The following is a 19,998-nucleotide window of genomic DNA, read 5'->3' as shown; positions in this document are numbered from 1 at the left end:
CGATAGAGCACAGCTCCTGACATGAAGCACCTATACCTATCACGCTGATACAACTGATACACCCTAAGCGGGAGCGAAGATAGAGCCCAGCAAATTGACCTACTTCGTCTCTCAAGACAGCCCATCGACGATACGCCACGGTATTCCGGGAGAGATCTTCAGATCGTCCTGTCGGGGTAGTATCTCCTGAATCTGAGTCTTCACCAGATGACTTCGCAGGCAACACCGCTTGGATATAATCTGGGCCTCGAAGATCTAAAAGACACGGAATGTAAGAGCAGGCAGTCGAAGAGCTTACGGGGCCAGAGCACAAAGGCAAGCCAAACCGAAGCGAGCCGACCTAACGCTTCTGCAACACTCTTCGGCTGATCTTGAGAACAAGCCACAGCGCTCTTGGCATGACTAGCACAAGCGCAAATGGCGGCAGAAACATATCGCGCACCTAGTGGCACTCGAAGTGTAGTCGCTGCCTCGTACATCGTATCAAACAGTCGCCTCGATGTATACTTGATCCTCAATCTCGTATGCGGCTGAATGCGGCGAACCCACGGAGGAACATTGATTTCTCCAAATGATGGTTCGTCATAGACCTGCAGATATTCTTGGGCTTGGCTATGTAAAGCCATATCAGAGACGGCGGGGTCAGTCAGGAGCCGTTCCACTTCGGCATTGAAGCTGTCTTCAAGGGCGTAATCGAGCGACATGTCGATGAGGAGGGCGGGGAACTCTTGGACTGAACGACTGCAACGAAGAAAGACAGTGAACGCCAATTACCACACCTTGATTACATCATCTGTTATCATGGGCGTTTGTTCCAAGCGCCAGGATGCCGCGGTCACGGTGTTTCAGCCTTTCAACACGCCGGAATGGATGCAAAGCTACAGAACTCGACAGGGAGTCCGGGGGCAGAAGATGTTCAGCGTACTGCACGACTTGGGCGATGTACGATACATTGACCGATTCTCCTCAGCTGCCACTTTCCCCTACTCTTATGCACCTTCCTGACCGCAATAGCCGTTGCCCGAACCTCGAATTGCCCCTGAGCTGCGACGGAGCCAGTAATGAATGCAAACCCTCTGCTCTCATCCCTGCCGCTAACTGCTTCTCTGCCACTACCATCAACGGGTAGCAGGTACATTCTGTCCGCCAAGGTTATCTCTTCGTTGCTTGACACATCTTCATGGATAGGAATCACGACAGTCCCTCCCTGAGACGACATGACAGCAAAGTGCCTGACTCCCCCGCGAGACCAACTATCGGCCGCCCTGACTGCATAGCTGGTAAACGCAATGCCTTGCATGTATGGTCGATGCCCCACCATGTCGCTGGTCGTCTCATCGCGGGCCGTTTCGCCCCTAATGATGCAAAACGCGAGGTTTAGGGCAGCTTGCGCGATCCCATCGTTCTTTACGGCTCGCAAGATGTCTGCCATGAGACCTACTTGGAGACCGAAGAGCATGTATCAGATCTCGTCCAGGGTATGTTGACAACTGTCTCCAGATCGTGACCTCTTTGAACAAGCACAGCAGCAGGTCGCGTAACTGCAAGCTTGTGCCGTCAAAGGATGCGTGCACCAGCGCGAGGCCCGAACGAGTTCGCGGCACTGCCTGACCGACGGCCACCGCTCGAGCATCTATCATCCAGGCTGGACGATATGGATGCGTCAGAGCGGTTCACTGTCCGACCGTCCGGCATGTCCGACGCTGCGGCCTATCGTGGGTGGGTCGCAGCTGTGTCAACCGGAAAAGGCACCCAACTCGTCTGTTCGTCTGTTCGCCTGCCTCTCAGGCGAGACGCACGCCCCCCACGTATGAGCCGAATCAGAAAGCTGCACGATGTGTATCTTGCGCCTCGCCCCTGCGGTGGTGCAGCCGCCGAATTTGATAGATAGGCGCAAGGGCCCGATGGACGGAAGTGATCGCATCTGGGCGCGACCGGGCCTCCGACCGATCCGCAACCCGCCAAGAGCGCGACCAGCGGACCGCGATGAGACCGTGCACGATGCAACCGGACATGTGCGCTCCAAGACATCGTTGTGGGATGGCGCTGCGGCACGGTTGGGGCTGCGGTCATGCACGCTGGTCTTGCGTGTCCGCTGGTCCGGCTGTAGGAGGAAGTGCGTGTCCCTTCGATATTGGACGTCACAGACAAAGTTGGTGCGCTCGGTGCCGTAAGGCCAACGCGGCGAGATGATGTAGATGCGACACAAAAAGCCACTTCTGGGAGGCTGGGTCGAGCACTGCTTGTTAAATCGTTGTCTCTCTGTCCCCGGCGTGATTCTCAAGACAGAGTTTAGTATGCGCGCTGGGGGTCGCAAAGCTCACCAGAGCGCGCTAGATCTGCATATTGTCGGTTGCTGCAGGGTAACAGGTTTCCAGTCCTCCAGGAGTGGCACGACGGTGAAAAGTACTGAGACCCGAGAGCAGTCACCAGGACCGTCAAAGAAGAGAGTGATTTTCCGAAGAATGGACAGTGAGGAGCTCACCTGGGGATCTTTCGCTGTTCCCCCCCAATCACCCCTGGGCGCGCTTTCGCCGCTAGATGTCTGGAGGGATACAAGTGCAATGAGGGACAGACGAGAAGAAAAGAGAGAGAGAATGGTATTGGCGATGCAGTCGCGAAGAAGGGGGAGCTCGTCGTCGTCGACGGCGGCGAGGACAGGAAGCACAGCGGCGACAGTCGCCCAGACAAGAGTCAGACCCAGACCGGGTCAACGCCCTTCCCAGGCTCCCGGAACGCCCACGTGCTCTCCCGTCACCATTGTGATCGACGCGCCTGCCATGGGCGAACTTCAAGTTATCCCTCGAACTTGACCTTCCATCGTCAAACCCGACTCGGACTACTTCGTTCCACTTCTGGTTCAAAGTCTCTCAAGACGCCATATTTAGACACGTTAGTGCTAACAGCACATATAGACGGGGCCATCATTCATATCAGGAAAGAAAGACTTCTGTGATGACAATTGTGCGCGCTGGTACATCTTGTGGCACAACCAGGGTGGTGCGTGCTACATATACATGCAAGGCTCAGAGGCGGGAAGTCACTTCGGGGAGCTCCCATGGAAGACGTTATTCGCAACGCCTGTCAACAATGAGAAGGGGCTGGACTCCGACCTCTGAGACTGTGCAGGGGACGTCATCTTCTCGCATGTCTCTGAACGGAGCGAATGAGTTCTGTGGATATAGATTTCACCAGTGGGGACACCGATTGGCTGGGAGGGGCAGCGAGATAAGAGTCTTTCGACCGAGATTGCTCCCGGAGGCCCTCGTATGTGGGCAGACTGTCCACGTCCTCAGCAGCGTGTACAACAATGTGAGGGAGAGTGGAAGGCTGCAACACGATTTCGACGACCTGGCGGCTGGAGAGCCTAGAGAGTACGATCGGCCATGAGTCTGGGCTGATCCGGACACGCTGCGGTTGAGCACCGACGAAGCTATTGACGCAGAGGGTGATACGAGCTGGATCGACGTCCTTGAGCTCCTTGTAATTATCCCTCGCCGCCTGAATGGCGGCCTAGATGGTGACTTGTATGAGTTTCAAGCGCATAATGAACAGATGACGACGCACATCGTAGGTTTTTGGGGCCACTATATAACAATAGTGCTTTTCTCCCAGACGGTAGGTTATGATGTCAGCCGTCATATTCGGGACGGCCGCAGGCGCTATTCTTGGGGAAGTCGATGGATTCCACCCCGAGTGTGGAAGAGTTATTTATACCCAGCTCGCCGAATTGCGCAAGAAGAAGAACAACCCAGCCAATGTCTGATGTTTGCCCGGATAACTACAGAGTCGTCCACCTAAATTGACTTAGACATCGTGATATCCATCCAGACATACAAGGCAGATTCCTTTACAGGGTACGCTGGATACAATTGTCTTTCCGGATTGCGACAGAGTATCCGGACCGCCACCTGCAAGATACTCTACTCTGCCATTTCTTCTAAGTCATACTAGATCTCGAGATATCTCAGAATGAATTCCAGCCTCTATACCGGTCTCCCATATATCTGCACTGATATTTGTAGCTCGTACATTCAGCTTGTCGGATATCTCGCCGAACATCGTGTGCCACTCGTTTGGTATTACGTGGATGTGTCCGACGAAGAACAGATCTCTGGGTGGAGATATATGTATACCTGAGTGATTGGCCGCGGAAAGATCATAGAGCCAGTCACCTACCTATCAGTCCATATATCCGGTCACAATACGTCCCTATCCGTAATAATGTTGATGACACCGCCCTCTCCCACAAATCCGTCACTCCATGGTCCAGCTGCTGGCTCCAAAATCATCAATATGACAAACTCGCGTGGCATCGTTCATGAGAGGGTGCTACTGGGAGCTGGTCGCTTCTGCATATCATTGAATCTCGCCCTCGAAGCATCTCCCGCCACGCTCATGACCTATCCTAGGGATCCCAGGGATCCATCTACGAAGCATCCACAAGTGAACAAGTCATTGGCTTCAAGATGTTCAATATATTTGGACGAGTCCCGGTTTCGCTAACAATATAAGACGGGTTCTTCTGTGCTCACATTGCCTCCCTCAAGTCTGCACTGAACATTCGACTGCCTCTTCGGCGCATCCCCACCGGCAACTTCTACCCACCAGCAAGCATCTTGATTTTTCTTTAGCTACATCGTGTTTGTTCGTAAGTCTCTTCCGCATTTTGACTTCATACAAAGACTTACGACGCATCCCAGTTCATGTGGCTTCTCAACACAGAGACCATCGAACTCCACCAGTTCTCTGGTCCCGCTGACGTCCCGTACGCGATTCTCTCTCACGTGTGGACCAACAAAGAGCAGAGCTTCCAGTCCACACCTCGATTTGGTACTCCAGGATCCTTCGGTCTATTCCGCTGGATGCTGTACCCTACGTCACAGAAGATCCGCAACGTGTGCGCTCAGGCGCGGGTGGATGGCTTTCGCTGGCTATGGACGGACACTTGCTGCATCGACAAGACCAACAGCGTCGAGCTCTCGGAGGCGATGGCTTCGATGTACCGGTGGTACGAATGCGCCTCTAACTGCTATGCGCTACTTGATGACGTTCCGAGCGTGGAAGTAGAGGATCCTCGCCATCCCACCTCCTCGTTCCGGCGAAGCAGGTGGCATAGGCGCGGGTGGACACTACAGGAGCTCATCGCCCCGTGCTCCGTCATCTTCCTCTCTAAGGGCTGGAAAGTCATCGGTGATAAGCACACCCTCGCAGATCTCATCGAAGAAGTGACCGGCATCGACCGCTATGTGCTCACTCATGAACGGAGGGTCGAGGACTGCAGTGTCGCGTGCCGGATGTCGTGGGCTGCCGGAAGGGAAACCCGACGCGTCGAGGACGAAGCATACTGTCTCATGGGCATAATCGGGGTCTATATGCCGATCTTGTACGGAGAGGGGAGGAACGCCTTCCTAAGGCTGCAGGAGGAGATAGTCAAGAAAACCCCAGACCAGAGCATCTTCGCCTGGGGAACTATTCTTGACGATTATCGCCTAGGCGCCGGCGCCATCCCCGCCAGCGCCAAGGAACGTGATAGCGTACCTCAATCTACCTCCGAGACGCTCCTTGCCTCCTCCCCCGCGGACTTCGCCGGATGCGCAGGCATTAGTCCGATCTCCCACCAGAGCTTCTATGAACGCATAGGCATAACAGTGACGTTCCCTTCGCCGTACACGAGGTCCTGTCATGGTATTCGCACCAAATTCCCTCTAATAAGCATCGCGCACACATCCTCCGGCTTTGCGACCCTCGCTCTACTGGCTTGCCAGGATAAGCAAGGGCGTATCATTGCTCTCTTTCTACGGCCGCCATCGTGCCCCACGACCAGCAACACGTCCCATGTCGGAGGGTACATTGCCGAAGCTGGGCATCGTACCCAGTACTACCGCGGAACCCGCATCTTCATCTTCGAGCGCAGCGGCCTCGCCATAGCCGCAAAGTTATGCTTGCCATTTGGCAAATACGTTCGTCTTTTGGCCCGGCCAGAGGTAAAGAAAGTGTATGTCCATTCTCATGACACCATACCCCGTATCGGCACGCCAAACACTGCCGCGACATCTTCCTCCCCCTCCAGGACATCCATGATATCTTTCGAGTGCTGCTACACCAGTGTATGCTCATCTCGGTCCTCAGAGAGGTCGCGGAGGGTGGATTGCGTCTTGCCCGAGATCACTGAGAAGTGTCTTAGGCTGGATGTGCTAGGCGACTCCGAGATGATCTCTTTCCTAGGCGATGAATCATTCACAGTCTACGTGGGAGCCTGTTCTCCCGATGTCCTCAGCCCAGATCCCCCACAGAAGGCCATGTTTCCGGCGACTTTTCCCTTCGATTCTGAGCTTATCCCCTTTTTGAGATGTGTCGGAGGCTGGCACGTCGCAGGACGAAGGAGAATGGAATGTCCCCGAGGAGTCAACGCGCGTGCAATGGTGCACGCACGGGCGATGTGCGCTCGCCCCGATAGGTGGACAGGATGATACTTGGCTGGGGATGTATGGATTGGACATTTAGTTCTAGTGCTACTACCGGTAGCGGCGGGGACTGCCCTGAAGAGCGAAGGAACACGTAGCATAGACATCAGCCACGGCTCAGCGCTCAGGAGGGAACCAAGTATTAGCTAGCGCAAGTTGGTCACCACTTGATGTATCATCCTCGTGGCCGCTGCCTGCTATGACAATGAATATGCAACAAAGAGACTCATCTTGCAGAGCAGTAGGAATGCACCGTATGGCTTCGAACATGACCTCGAATAATCAACTGCGCTTTGAGTTTACGTAGATATTCGTTTACTTACTTGATATTGTGCCATCCAGAGGGGTATTCCGACTTCATTGATGCCGATGGTAGGGAATGAGAGACGAATCCACAGTCTGTTCTGAAAAGACTCGGAATGGGAGAGCAGAATGTCGACGCTTCGGTTCATGTAGGCGCAAGAGGTAACCGGGACGCTGACTCAGAGAACCGAGCACATGTCACCTGCATTCGACTATATGATACTCTCACCCTTGGCCTCTGCCCTCAGCTGCGCCAGACTCCATGCCGTGAGCCCTCTTCAGACTATTCATCATATGCTCCGACGCTAGTTGTCGTGTTTTCCATAGGGACCTTCCCCCAACGACCAAGCCGCTTAGTAAATCGGTCACTGTGCCATCGGCTACTTTACCCAGCGAGTCTCGGATCGCAGCCTCCCTGTTGTCGAAGGAAGCTCAATTCCATTCCCTCGCCAATCCTCTTCCTGATGCCGAGTTGAGGACCTTTGTAACTCCCGCAAGCTCATCGACAGCCTTGTGACGACACTGCATCGAGGCGCTGCCCCTTTTGCAATCTCGGCGTCTTTGCGGTGTTCCCAGCACAGATCCCATCCACATCGCCATGGAAATCGCCGACGTGGCCAGCGTCGAGTCCCTATACTCTCGGGTCTCGACTTCGCAGCCAGCCCCGGCACAAAGGATGCAATGCACGTTTGTTGCCGCCGGCGGTGTCTTGACGGTGAGCAATTTGCTTGATCAGGTCCTAGGCGTTGCCACTGCGAAAGCATCCACCGCAGACACGGTCACTGACGGCTATTGAGGACGCTCAGTAGGCGCTGATATTTCGCATCTAGCGTACCCCCAATTGTTCAAGATGACCGATTCAAATATGGGTTTGAGGCGCGATGAGCAGGCTACTTGTCATGAGAAGACTTGCACTCCGTTCAGTCTTGGCATGCACCGCTCCCTAAGACCTTCAATTTATCTTCGTGTACTCCACAACGCATGGCGCGTCTATGTTAGCTCGCTCTCATCCCGCCAGAACGCATGGGCAACTGTCCGTGATCACGTATCTGTACAGGATCACAATCCTCCACAAACTGGCGATTGGTCACGACCGCTAACCCGGGACCCAAACCGCATCTGCGCATCACCACGCTGAAACCCCAACCTCCCTCCGTTCAGCGCGATCAGTCGATGCCCTGATGGCCGCCTTGCTCGTTGTCTCCGGTCTCCCTCAGCCTTTCCGATCCGTGGTCCAGTCGGAGCGAGCCCTCATTGCTTTTGCCTGCGGACACACGCGCGCGAAGTTGCGCGCGTATGTCATGGGACCGCGCTTGCCCGCTCGCGCAGGTATATAAACTCCGGGTATAGCAGAAGGGGATTCTCCAGTTTGCAACTCACCTTCGCACTCCATCGCAACCTTCAGGCCCGGTGCCTTCCCCCGTTCGCACACCAGCTTCTTTCGTTCTTCGTCTTCTCGTCGCCGTTCCCCTTTTCATTATTATCAAGATGCGCTTCACCGCCGTTGTCCTCGCCGCCCTCTCTGCCGCCACCGCCGGCTTCGCGCAGAGTCTCTCCATGTCGGGTGGAGATGGTGCGTATTCTCCTGCATTGACCTTCAACTTGCTGGGACTGATGGTGATATCCCGCAGCTACCTTCTACACCCCGGGCCTCGGCTCCTGTGGCTTCTTCAACACTGAGGCGGACTTCATCGTCGCTGTCGACATTGCGACCATCCAGTCCTTCCCTGGCGCGACCGCGAACCCCAACGCGTGCGTCTCTCTCTTTTCGATTTTCAGGTCTTATGCTCATCACCACCGTATCTCCGCAGTAACCCGATGTGCGGTCGTCAGATGGTCGTGACCGGCCCCGACGGCAAGACGGTCACCGTGACGGTCGCGGACACTTGCCCGGGCTGCGCGCCAGGCTCCGTCGACCTCACTCCGACGGCGTTCCAGCAGCTCGCTTCGCTCGACGTCGGCCGCCTCCACGGCATCAGCTGGACCCTCGTCTAAGCCTGCTCGCGGGCTTGCGATGGTGAGGAAGGAGCGTGACTCGATAATACGTGACAAAATGACGAGATACTTTACGAGAGACCGCTCATGATTGATGTACGACGTAGGCTACTGTTAATGATTGTGTTGGATTGCGAACAAGGCTGCTGTGGTTGTGAGATCTGTGACTGGGTGAATCTCCAAAGGTGAGAAGATGTTTTTCGTGCAGTGTAATGGCAGGTGTCCAGGCTTCCGCCGTCGTTTTTTTCGGCTTGGGACGCTGAGGCGCGACTGAGGCGCGACATCAAGATGAACATTATTGTCCGTAGGCGTCAGCGGTTCTACCCTCTGGGCGCTGGAGGGCTATTCGGGCCCGTCACGACGGTCACGTATGTAGGGTACATGCCGGGCCGGACCGTTATATCGGGTCCATCGCCGAGGGACTGTCTAGCCGCCCTTCGCCTTCACCAGAGCCAGGTCAAGCATTCTTACATTGTTCTATCTCACTCGACTCATAGCGTGATTTTCAGAGATGGACAACCAGAGCATCCTTCAGAGCCCATCCAAGCACAACCTCTTACCGGCAGAGACCATCGACAACATCATTGATTACCTCCACGACGACGTCACTACCCTCGCTGCATCTTCTCTCGTATGTCGCGCCTGGCTACCGGCTTGCAGATACCATCTCTTCCAAATCATCCGTTGCATTCCTGGTTCCCAGCGGGCGGACTTACCGCATCTGCGAAACTGGCTGCACGTCGCCCAAGATGTACGTCCTTACATCAAAATGCTCCTTGTAACAACACTGGTATCGGAGCCCCTGTATCCCGAAGTCCTGGTGGAGGAACTGGAACAGATCATCTCGTGCTTGCCGCTCCTCCACCATCTAGCCTTACGTCGCGTAACACTCTCCGCCTCGCGCAAGCCACTCGACGACTCGTATATTTCCCCGACCAGTGGCTCCCGATCCCTTGGCACGCTTGCCCTTATGCAGTGTATATCTGACACTCCCCATCCGTTCTTTTTCCTGTTTGGGCTCTTTGCAAAGCTGGAAAAACTGAACGTCCAGTGGGCCATGTGCGCAGGCTTGGACATTGAAGAGTTTGCGACTGCCTCTCGTCGCCTTGATGAGCTCGCCAAGCATCTGCGGGGGAGCATAGTGCTGACGCTGTTACGTAACGCCGGCGGTACCCCTGGTCACGAAGTTGGACTGGATAGGATGATCTGCAGCTTTGTCAATAGCCCACCGGACGGTAGCAGATGGCCACTTCAGGAGATCACTCTTAGCACCGCGGCACTATCGCGCTCCGACTGCTTCGGTACAATGATCTACGATTGTCGAGAGACGCTGGAGGAGCTTACTATCGACATTTGCTTCTCTCTATACTTTGAGACAACATCTCAAGAATATCTTAGTATGTGCCATATTTATCATTAACCGCAGCTTTTTGACGATATTTGTCCGTTCTACAGCCGATATCAGCACGAGGAGGACATTCAGCATCGCACAGTGCGAACGTCTCCGCACCTTGATGATATTCTTTGATCCCGTCTTTCGACAGCAGCTCCCTCCATCGGAATTCTACAGTCGCTGCATCACAGCCAACACCGAACTAGTGAAGGCCGCATCTCTCACGCTCAAGTCGATCATGTTCTTCGTCCTCCAGACAACTATAGTGGACGGTCGTCTTGCAGATTGGGACGATCCTGATCTCGCTGCCGTTTGGAGGGACTTGGACGATGCAGTGATAGCGTTGCCAGCACTGGAGGCGGTGGAGGCTGCCTTCTTTCCCTCAGGACCTCTCCCTGCCCACGCAGATGCGGCATTATCTGAAGGTCTAGTGGGAGGAGATACAGGTGCACTTTCGGTGTTCTTGAACCCGGACAAAGTTGCCTGCACCGCGTTCTTGGGGCGAGTGCTTCCTCGGGTTCATGCCAAAGGGATTCTCAACGTCTTCATGTTGCAATGAGGGTCAGCAGTATCTAGGTATGTTCGAGTCTTTGGTCCTCTATTCATTGTACGCTATTCATACCACGTAGGCACCCTCAGAATTGAGATCTTGGATGTAGCCAGTATGTGCTGCGTAGTCGTAGGCGCAGCAGCAACTACGACTGAACGGGATACTCTGCTTATGAGAAATTTCTCGGGTCGTTACATGAGGTTCAAAAAAATCTCCATCTGGCGTCCGTCGTTTGTCGTGCTATCAATAGATTTGAATCACTTGAATAGTCTTATCGCAAACTACCGTGCTCAATCAACATGCCGACACCTGCAATGCGCTTTCGTAGTGAGTTATATATACAAGCACACCGAAGCGCCACACGGTGCTGACGTCAACAAGCTTCAGAAGGCCCGGCACCCCGAATGGACCCGGCGAGTCACCAGATAGACGATACTTCCCAGATTGGTCGCCGTGCCGAAGGTCCACGCAAGTGCTGAGGAGGCTCCTCAGTTCACGGATGCCGTAGCGGTCTTCAACCATAGCTGATACCTACTGCGACCTGCGGGTATGTACGATGCTCCTGCTCAGTCCTCCTCCCACCAAAAGCTGACGTAACACATAAAGAATAGCGATGGCGATGGAGATGGAGATGGCGATGGGGAGTCCGTACACGGATGGATGTCCCAAAGCCCTACGCCTGGGAGAAATCGTGGACTACATCATCGACCATCTGCATGACGACACTCCAACACTCTCCGCATCCTCTCTCGTTTGCCGCGCCTGGCTCCCGTCATGCCGATACCACCTCTTCGAAACCGTGTATTGTCGACTGACTCCTGCGACAAGAATATCATGTCTCCGTTATCGGCTCGTCGCCTCGCCAAACGTTCATCCCTACGTTAAAACCATCACTATCTTCGCTGCAGACCCGGACTCCTACCTTCCTGAGGTCCTCGTTGAAGAACTGGACGACCTCCTGTTGTGCTTACCCCTCCTGCGAAACTTGGTGATGCATCACATATCGCTTTCCTCATCACGCTTACAGCTCGGCTCGGTCGCCTCGTACATATCCCCAACCTGTAACAATAGACGCCTCGAGAAGCTGGTCCTCCTTCATTGCAAATCATCTGACGGCACTTTCCATCCCCTATGCCATATCCTCGGTCTCTTCGCGGAGGTAGACGAGCTGACCATACATTTCTTGGAGTGCTCGTGGGACCCCGATCAGGTCACGGAGTCCTCCGACCGTCTTCTCGAACTCGCGCACCACATCAAGTTTGGATATGCCCTTAGACTCTTCTGGACCTCCAACATATTTTGGATCAGATAGGAGGTGACATCAATACACAGGGTCTGCAGGGTCTCGTGGCAGCGCCTTAGTAACGCAGAGGCCAAATTGGTGGATAGTACATCAGGAAAAAGGAATCTCTACAGAGCCGCATGCCACGGCTATGTAGGCTACGTCAGCTCTGTAGCACAGGGCGCTAGCTATGTAGACATCTGTAGCGCTCAGTATTCAGCTCTTTTTTTAGGCTCCCCGTTGTGATTGAAACCCTAGCAAAGTACACACGTAGAAAGACCCGATACTTCGCAATCAGATTTGACCCAGGAGCAGGCTCAATATTGCCCATTCTCATCGAGCGTAGCAGATGTATTTTGCCAAGTCAGCTCGCACCGGCCCTAAACATGGGCGCCTATGACTCGGTACCCCGTCGCTCTGCCCGACGCCCTTGCTTCGGGATAGACTTGGTTCTTGCCTTGCCCTGTACAATCCCTTTGCCTGCCTTCGTTGTCTTCCGCTCTTTTCTCCTACTCGCTCTGGGTTCTGTCTTGATCGTGATATTCCTGTTGCAGCTGGTAAGTTGTACATTTTTTGCTGTAGTCTCGTAAGCCACTTAGCAGCTCTGTGCGAATGACGTGGCACGTCCATGCTCTGTAGGTGTCTCATACCGTCTGTTCTTGCTCCCTTCCTGATACAGGTATGTGCTGAACTGTCTCGTCTCTGATATCTGAGACACAGGTACGTCTCAGAGTCCATCCAGAAGTTTCTGACCTCTTTTGCAAGGAGGTAACTACAGGTATGTCATGGTGGTCTCGTACTTGCGCATCCCTTCGTACCCTCCCTCCTTCCGCATCGCTATGTCTCCAAGCTATCATCCCTCCCATCCTGTCATGGTTGTGAATAGTCTCGCGTGTTGTAGTAGTAGTTGGGTGGTCAGGGATGTAGGAAGCATGCTTGCCGGGGTATTTACACGTCATTGTATAGCATATGTCAACTGTATTTAGTCTGTCGTAGTGTAAATCAATCTACTTTCATGCATTTTCGAGATTGCTGTCGCCTACTATCGCAACAACAAGCTGTTAATGGTAAGAATACACGAGCTATGGCGTATCTACATTGATCTACAGAGCTGTGGGCGGGCGCTATGTAGGCCATGTACCCCCGAGGTATGCTACGCGACTATAACAGCTATGGCGTCTACTTAGGGCGATGTAGCACACTGATTTTTTCCTGATGTAACGTAGGTTACATGAGGTACAATTCGCATAATGGCCACTGTTTCCCCTCGGGTGCATGATCGGCCAGATACGTTATGACATCGTCTACTCCTGGACTACTGGACCGGCCCTTCGGTGAGTGACTTCACTAGAATCGCTTGATACTCACTGACATCACTTTGGTCATAGCACTTCTCGACCACTGGAGGTCCCTCCCTATCCGCGCTTGCTTACATCTCGAGACACTTGTGGTGACGTTCTGTAATGTTCCTGCAGACGACTCAGAGCTGCGGACGCAGGGTTATCGCAAAGCTTGCCTCGAGGCGAACTTGGAGCTCGTGAACAGTGCACCGCCGTCGCTCACGTTGCTCCTCGTCCAATTCGGTAATGGAGATACCGATGAGATGTCTCACGTTCGCTCATGGGACCTGCCCGACTTCGCGCTGTACTGGTCCATCCTCGATAACGCTATAATGCGGCTTCCCGTGTTACAGGTCGTCGCTTTTGCCTTCTCCCCGCCACAAGTAGTTGAGTGAGCGACATCACACGAGCGTACGATCTTCATCAACAGCAATAATAGCAACCCTCCCTTAGAATTGGGACCGGAAGAAGATGCGGCTTGTAAAGCATTCTTGGAGAGTGCCTTGCCGCAGACATATGCGAAAGGGCTGATCAAACTCGTGTTGAAAGACGAGACGATCGGCTCGTTTGGTGAGTAGATCTACCTCTATGTGCCTATTCTTGAATTTGTCTGATGTATGTCTCACAGCTGCTGATCGCACGAATAGATAAATGTCATCTGCCCCGTGTGTGTATTTGGAAAGACCATTCTATGGACGTGGTCATTTAGCGAGCGTTTTGATCTTGTATCGACGTCCAGCAAACACGATCAATTCTGCAGATATATGAAATCGTACCCCTCGTGATGGTCGCTGCAATGTCGATCACCAAAGGTGACAGAAGTAGAGATACATCGACAATAGTGTTGCGCTACCAGCCCATAAAACAAAAAGCGTCGTTAGCAAGAACGAATCGTCACGACTGCAGGGGTCGGCGGGGATGTCCAAGACTCCAGCTCGGATAGCATAGACTGCGTCAAGGATTTCCTTCGCAGAGACTTGACTGAATATTTCCCAGAATTGGGAATAGTCCTCGTCCTGGTGTTCCTCTGCAATCGTGCGACATCGAGGATTGATTGTCATTTCGTCGAGTTCATGTAGTATGGGTAAGAGCACCCGGTAGGCAGGATCGATAGGGGGTAGTGTCTGTATCGCCGCAAGATATAAATCAGGTCCGGGACCTCGGGAGATGCTAGCCATAAGCCTACCTCCGGTTTCTGTACGCTGAAATGATCACCTATCAGGCTCGGTCCGGGGGGAGTGTTGCTAGGAAATTCATACGCTAAACTGGGGCTCGGTTCTGGATCAGGAGATATCGCCGACGGGTACGACACAGGGTGGGCTATGAGTTCTTCGACAAACTCGGGCACCTAGATATTCGTGTGTTAGAACATGATGTTTGAGTAGCATCGGAGTAGGTAGAACTAACCATGCGTTCATCCTCACAGATGCTGGTAGTGATCTCACGATACGCGGCCTGTCCCGCTTCGTCTTCACGTGCTAGTTCCGACATCGTATCGTTGGATAAGGTAGTAGATAGGGATACCTATAAGGTCGGTATGTGAAAAATGTCCTTATGACTACAATAGGGGCTCCCTTGCCTTATGTCCTGGCACTTTGAATGAGAATGACAGAGCACGCCACAGGCGCTTTGGGGATGTGGGAGGCGAGACATATTCGTTTTCACTAGATTGTTGATATTGTGACGGTGTTGTTTGCCCATGCATAGGAGCAGGAAGGAGGCTGCGATACTCTGGTTTCCTAGTGAGAATGTTGGGAAGACTTATATGTAGCCTTCTGACGGGTCGCAGATTGGGTATATTCAAACTTCGTCGCTTCTGTGGAGAGGGTCGTAGCGATGCTTCAGGGAGCGAGTGTACGCTCGGGTTATTCTAAAAGCCAATGTGAACTATTGCTTGACGCAAGCACAATATTCGAGACTTACCTCGTTTACTGCAATAATTGGACCATGGAGCAAACTCTTCGACACTAGCCAGTTCTCGATGTTCTGAAATAGATTACGTTGCTGGAAGGTGCAACTGTCTTTGGGAGATGCCACTAACCTGATGCACTTCGTTCGGAGCATTGGTCTTACCACCAAAGTCAGTCTTTCTATCTAGGGCCAAGTGCGAGAAGGCGACGTTATACCTTGTCATGTGGATTGGCGTTCCAATACTCGCGGGCCTTCTGGAATGAAAGGGCAAGCTGACAACGCGTATCGACGAAGCAATGACAGCCAGCATGCTTTTCCGCTAGTCTGTTTCGCACCTATTGCATAAATGAGGTGAGCGGCTCCAAAAGCGACGGAGAAGATGATGAACGTCAAGGTAAGTCAACCATGTTGCATGTTCAATCAAGTTTGAATATCTCAATAGAGATAATGAACGCTACAGAAAACCTGAGCATGCGAGAAGCAACTCACAGATCCTGGGTCCGATGCAAGACAATTCTCCGATCCAACCACCATGGGAGGTTGGTTCTGTGCTGAAGTGGTCTCTGTACAAGTCATGCGTAGCGTGGGGATGGCTGTGATCAGAAACTAACGAGTAGTCGTCGGATGGCGAATGTGAGAGAGGAAATTGAATGTGAACGGTGGTGGTTCGTAGTTGGACCCGTTTCCCTGAGTGCGCGCCTTTAAGTCGCTGGGCCACCGACATGTGGCCGCGAACAAAGCACCAGAGCTACTCGTAGGGCAGACTACGCCTTCCTCCTCTTATGGCCCAAGCGACTCGGCGCAATGTTCAGACCGACGGTCACAAAGGACCAAAGCGCAGCTCTACTTGAACGGCGCAGGGGGTCATACGCGCCACTGCCGCTACCATCGAGCTCGCTTTGTTGCCACTGATGCGACAGGCAGTGACTATTCAAAAGCGTCGCGAGAGCGAACGAATTGATCTGAGGAGGCCACCACTCCGGAGCAATCGATCAGAATTCGCAACCAGGCTGACACAGCGGGAAGACTCACTTCGGACGCCGAACCACTCCCAAGTGAAAGTGGTAGACAACATCTTAGAGTCCTTGCAATCGAGAGTGGCTTCCAGGACCATGAAGCAAGACACCAAGCAGATACCGAGCAACTGCAAGATGTACCACACGGGTACAATGCAGGACTAGAATAGGTCTCTACGTACGGTACAAACTTTTGGCAGAGCGCAGAGGAGCTAAACAAACAACGTGTGGTGAGAGGGTACAGTCGACGCCGACAGCAATGCAATGGACGGTCTATATTACGTGGGTGCGTGTGCAGTGAGGTAGATGTGGGACGAGGGGAAACGAAAGCGATGCGAAAGGACCGTGGACATCAACGAGTGGGAAAGGGCGAAGGGGACAACGCCAAGAAAGATTAGATCCGAAGCGAAGTCGAGTAAGTATATCCAGTTAAGACGAAGGACCCAGGACCGATCCGTGCGAGAGAGATGTCCGCGAGCATAACAAGCAAGCAAACACATGGAAAGGACAGGAATGCGGAAGGAGTGGACGAAGAGGGAGGAGAACGCATGGACATACGTAGGCGCATACGCGCTACCGCAACGAACTGTCGTCAAACTCGAACCCCTCTGCATCGAGGTCGAGTGGCGGCATGTCACCCAGATGACGTTCGTGCTCCGGACGCAGGTTCAGACTGCCTGGTGAGCCCGTCATGATGGAGAAGTTCGCGGTTGTCGGCGAGATGTTCCCGGCTGACGATACGGATTTGTTCGCGGCGTGGCTATACCCGCTGCGAGACGAGGGTCCCTTCGGGATCGATGGATATCCGCTTGGACTGTGTCCTGCGTTCACTCTAGCGAGTACCATCGTAGGCGAGCCTGGTGGAGAGGATGAGTTCTGAGAGAAGGCGGTAAAGGTATCAGGCGGGGCGCCCTCTTCCTGCATAATCATAGACATATTAGACGGGAGCGTTGCGAAGACAGACGACTCGACGCTCGCGCGCTTTCTGTACGAAGGCACAAACGCACTCGCGGCATCGTATGGCGTCTCTGGGGAGACGAACGCGGGGCCCGGGGAAGAGCGGCGCACGAACGAGCTAGTGCGCGAATGTGCAGGGAGGCGGCGGTCCGAAGACGACGCCGGGCTCCCATAGCGCTTCGACGGGTACATAGGGTTTGGGGGCACCGCGGGCGGCTGGGAGTACAGGATGGCCTGGATGCGCTCCTGCGCGTCCGCAAGCTTGTCCTCGAGCATCTGGATGCGCTCGCGCAGCTGCCCGTTCTCGTCGCGGAGCATCCGCGTCGTCCGTTGCGAGTCCGCGAGCGCGCTCAGGAGGGCACTCGTCTCGAGCGCGTGCTTCTCTTGGAGCAGCTGGACCTCCGAGTTCAGGGACGAGGCTGACACTGAAGTCGGGGCCGTCGAGGCGCTCGAGAAGACTGTGCGGGGAGACATTGTCTCGCTCATGGGGCCCGTGGTGGAGGGGCTCTCGGAATAGCCAGCCGCGCGCGAGATGCTACCGCTGCGCGCGCCATAGGACGAGGACGATCCGGCCTCGGAGTATGCCATTCGCGATGGGGTGTAGCGAGATCGCGAGTCCCTGTCGATGCTGCTTCGCGAGGGTCCGAATCGCGACGGAGGACGACTCGCGCTAGCGGGAGAAGAGTCCTTGTCAAAGTCCAGAAGCCCAGCGGCAGCAAACGCCTTAGCTGTCCGCGGCCCAAGCCAGTCCGCCATGTTCCGTGGCGCCGGTAGGGACACAGGAGGATGGGAAGGGGAAGTGCTCGTCACCCGATTCTCTATGACACTCGTACTACGCTTGCGCGTACGGACACTGCCAGTGAGCCGTGGTCGTTCGATGTCCAAGCTTGGCCGATGGTTCTGTAGGCGGCTCGGCGCGGTGCCAATCGACGATGGGGCGCGCGAGGACGGAGACGCTGAGTCTGCTTCCCAGACGCTATTCGGTGTCGAGTGTAGCCGCGACATGGGCGGGCGCGACGTGCTCGTGGAAGCAGAAGACGAGGAAGGTCGCGCGGGGGTCATGAGGCGCGAAGCTGGTGTTCGACGCTCTTCTCTGTTCCCGCTGCTGCCAGGCCGCCGGATAGAAGAGTTCGCAGTGGCGGTAATGTCTCCGGGGGAGGCGCGCGAGAGCCGGCTGAGAGCGGAAGCAGAACTCATCGAGGAGGGGCGCTCCGGGCTGGAGGACATGGCACGACCTGACGGTGTGCACGTGATGGGCGAGGGAGGACCAGACTTTCCTGTTGGACTAAAGATAGGGCGGTCGGAGACCGACCTTGTAATACGGGGGATGGTACTGGAATGTGAAGGGAGACGGGACGCGACGGAGAGGGAGGTAGGGATACGACGAGTGGATGTGCTAGCCTGCAGCTCGGCAGTCTTCGCTCGAGGAGAAAAGGTAGGCTTTGTGGGAGAAGGGGGAGAACTCGAGGCGGGAGGGGGCATAGCGTCTATAGCTAGGAGGACCGCCGGCTCTGTACTGCTGCCGTACACCCTGTTGGGGCTGAGCAGCGCGGCGAGGTCGGGGTCGAGCGAGTTCAAGTTGAAACTAGTGTCCGGACTTTCCGGCGTCCGCTCGCGACTAATCGCGGTATCCGACGGTACGTCGTCCACGACGACACCATTCAACCAGTCTTGCTGCCCGCCGGTCTCCGACAGAGCAGCAAGGACCTCACTGGTGAGCTTCGACGTCGAAAGATCCAGTGCGGAGGTATCATTTGATGGCGATGAGCTACCATGCCGGGTATTGCGCGGTGGGGGGTAAAGTGCTTGAGGCTGGAACGCGTTCGGACTGATGTCAGACGCACGCTCGCTCTCTGCCTGCGAGGTATCGAGACTAGGCAGGTGCTTCGAGATCCCAGAAGTCTCCGCTTCAAGGATGGTGGAGAGCTCGGATGCGAGAAGTGCGGGCGTACCAGCCGGCGAAGCTGTGACAAGTATTGGTGTGCATAGTTTATGTGGAATGAACATTACGTACCTGCACTATCTGCGGCTGAGCTCTGCGAGCTTGATAGAGGGGACTGGGATACTGGAGAGGCGTTGCTGCTTTTCGACGAGCGGGTATTAGGTGGCTTCTCGTCACCAGGACGAGGCAGGTCGATGGATAGCACATAGTCGTCCTGCGAACGCCTCGCGAGCTGCGGCGACGATGCCCTTCGTTCCACATTCACGGAGCGGCGGACTGGTCCAAGGCTGCCGAAGTGATTCTTGGGGATTGCGGATGGAACGGCAGGACTGGGTGCGTGCTTGTTGCTACTCCCGAAGGAAAGGAAGTTGCGGAATGTGCGGAACGGGGTACTCACACCTCCGCTGCTTGGGGGAGAAGGGCTAGTAGGGGGCGAAACGAGGCTTGGGCTGCCGCTCACAGAGGGATACCGAGACGGGGGGACAAGGCCAAGATGAGGCGAAGGCAATCCACCCAAGGAGCTGCTGCCACTGTGAGACACACGTGGGGACATCACAGGTATCTGTGAAGCTCGCTGTGTATCTGCCATGGTGATCACGGTCCGTCGTCTTGAGATAAGTCTGGAGAGCAGCCTAAGATGTGGGAGATTCAGCTAGCAATCGACATGCTAGGAAGGCGAGGCGGATGAGGTGTTGCGCGGCGTCCGACGTATGTAATGGAAGACGCGGGAAGGCCGGCAATACAGAGCGAGGACAAAGCGTAGAGAGCACAGAAGTCGGATGCTGCGATGTTTGTCGAGACGGCGAGCTCGTCGTGCTCGGCGTTGTAGACGGACTGGTTCC

The 19,998-nt window shown here is 54.6% G+C and overlaps 8 protein-coding genes across 8 annotated transcripts; 5 read left to right on the top strand and 3 right to left on the bottom strand.

Moving 5' to 3' along the window:
• The first annotated feature begins 903 nt into the window (after nucleotides 1-903).
• On the top strand, nucleotides 904-2,088 carry DICSQDRAFT_156547 (uncharacterized protein). The gene has a single exon (XM_007368320.1). It carries the CDS (start codon nucleotides 1,565-1,567, stop codon nucleotides 1,889-1,891), a length of 327 nt encoding a protein of 108 aa, XP_007368382.1. The 5' UTR covers nucleotides 904-1,564; the 3' UTR covers nucleotides 1,892-2,088.
• An 864-nt stretch (nucleotides 2,089-2,952) lies between these two features.
• DICSQDRAFT_138995 (uncharacterized protein) lies at nucleotides 2,953-3,659 on the bottom strand. Its single transcript, XM_007368319.1, has 2 exons — nucleotides 3,568-3,659; nucleotides 2,953-3,513 (listed from the first exon to the last, which is right to left on the bottom strand). The coding sequence occupies exons 1-2, from the start codon at nucleotides 3,640-3,642 to the stop codon at nucleotides 3,136-3,138; spliced, it is 453 nt and encodes a 150-aa protein (XP_007368381.1). The 5' UTR covers nucleotides 3,643-3,659; the 3' UTR covers nucleotides 2,953-3,135.
• Nucleotides 3,660-4,706: 1,047 nt separating this feature from the next.
• Nucleotides 4,707-5,471, top strand: DICSQDRAFT_21727 (HET-domain-containing protein; the record flags this gene model as incomplete). Its single annotated transcript, XM_007368318.1, has 1 exon — nucleotides 4,707-5,471. A coding segment is annotated over one exon (765 nt), but the record flags the coding sequence as incomplete, so codon positions are not given.
• A 2,787-nt stretch (nucleotides 5,472-8,258) lies between these two features.
• On the top strand, nucleotides 8,259-8,765 carry DICSQDRAFT_148824 (barwin-like endoglucanase; the record flags this gene model as incomplete). The annotated part of the gene is made up of 3 exons (XM_007368317.1): nucleotides 8,259-8,343; nucleotides 8,402-8,522; nucleotides 8,582-8,765. 3 exons carry the CDS (start codon nucleotides 8,259-8,261, stop codon nucleotides 8,763-8,765), a joined length of 390 nt encoding a protein of 129 aa, XP_007368379.1.
• Nucleotides 8,766-9,276: 511 nt separating this feature from the next.
• DICSQDRAFT_66058 (uncharacterized protein) lies at nucleotides 9,277-9,438 on the top strand (the record flags this gene model as incomplete). The annotated part of the gene is made up of 1 exon (XM_007368316.1): nucleotides 9,277-9,438. A coding segment is annotated over one exon (162 nt), but the record flags the coding sequence as incomplete, so codon positions are not given.
• Nucleotides 9,439-13,284: 3,846 nt separating this feature from the next.
• On the top strand, nucleotides 13,285-13,725 carry DICSQDRAFT_128618 (uncharacterized protein; the record flags this gene model as incomplete). Its single annotated transcript, XM_007368315.1, has 2 exons — nucleotides 13,285-13,324; nucleotides 13,379-13,725. The coding sequence occupies 2 exons, from the start codon at nucleotides 13,285-13,287 to the stop codon at nucleotides 13,723-13,725; spliced, it is 387 nt and encodes a 128-aa protein (XP_007368377.1).
• A 408-nt stretch (nucleotides 13,726-14,133) lies between these two features.
• DICSQDRAFT_172563 (uncharacterized protein) lies at nucleotides 14,134-14,821 on the bottom strand (the record flags this gene model as incomplete). Its single annotated transcript, XM_007368314.1, has 4 exons — nucleotides 14,134-14,454; nucleotides 14,517-14,532; nucleotides 14,590-14,678; nucleotides 14,738-14,821. The coding sequence occupies 4 exons, from the start codon at nucleotides 14,819-14,821 to the stop codon at nucleotides 14,134-14,136; spliced, it is 510 nt and encodes a 169-aa protein (XP_007368376.1).
• A 1,674-nt stretch (nucleotides 14,822-16,495) lies between these two features.
• On the bottom strand, nucleotides 16,496-19,983 carry DICSQDRAFT_182271 (uncharacterized protein). The gene is made up of 2 exons (XM_007368313.1): nucleotides 19,229-19,983; nucleotides 16,496-19,178 (listed from the first exon to the last, which is right to left on the bottom strand). Exons 1-2 carry the CDS (start codon nucleotides 19,743-19,745, stop codon nucleotides 16,831-16,833), a joined length of 2,865 nt encoding a protein of 954 aa, XP_007368375.1. The 5' UTR covers nucleotides 19,746-19,983; the 3' UTR covers nucleotides 16,496-16,830.
• Between the last annotated feature and the right edge of the window lie 15 nt (nucleotides 19,984-19,998).

This window comes from Dichomitus squalens (genome assembly GCF_000275845.1).
Source record: "Dichomitus squalens LYAD-421 SS1 unplaced genomic scaffold DICSQscaffold_34, whole genome shotgun sequence".
In the NCBI taxonomy this organism is placed as follows: domain Eukaryota; kingdom Fungi; phylum Basidiomycota; class Agaricomycetes; order Polyporales; family Polyporaceae; genus Dichomitus; species Dichomitus squalens.
Note: the sequence above shows the minus strand (reverse complement) of the source record. Positions and strands in the feature narration are given on the sequence as shown.

Coding starts and splice junctions, on each gene's coding strand:
- DICSQDRAFT_156547 (XM_007368320.1), top strand. CDS start 1,565: ATGCGTGCACCAGCGCGAGGCCCGAACGAGTTCGCGGCACTGCCTGAC.
- DICSQDRAFT_138995 (XM_007368319.1), bottom strand. CDS start 3,642: ATGACGGCTGACATCATAACCTACCGTCTGGGAGAAAAGCACTATTGT. Junction 3,514..3,567: donor TGGCCCCAAAAACCTACGAT/GTGCGTCGTCAT, acceptor GTCACCATCTAG/GCCGCCATTCAGGCGGCGAG.
- DICSQDRAFT_182271 (XM_007368313.1), bottom strand. CDS start 19,745: ATGGCAGATACACAGCGAGCTTCACAGATACCTGTGATGTCCCCACGT. Junction 19,179..19,228: donor CTCAGCCGCAGATAGTGCAG/GTACGTAATGTT, acceptor TACTTGTCACAG/CTTCGCCGGCTGGTACGCCC.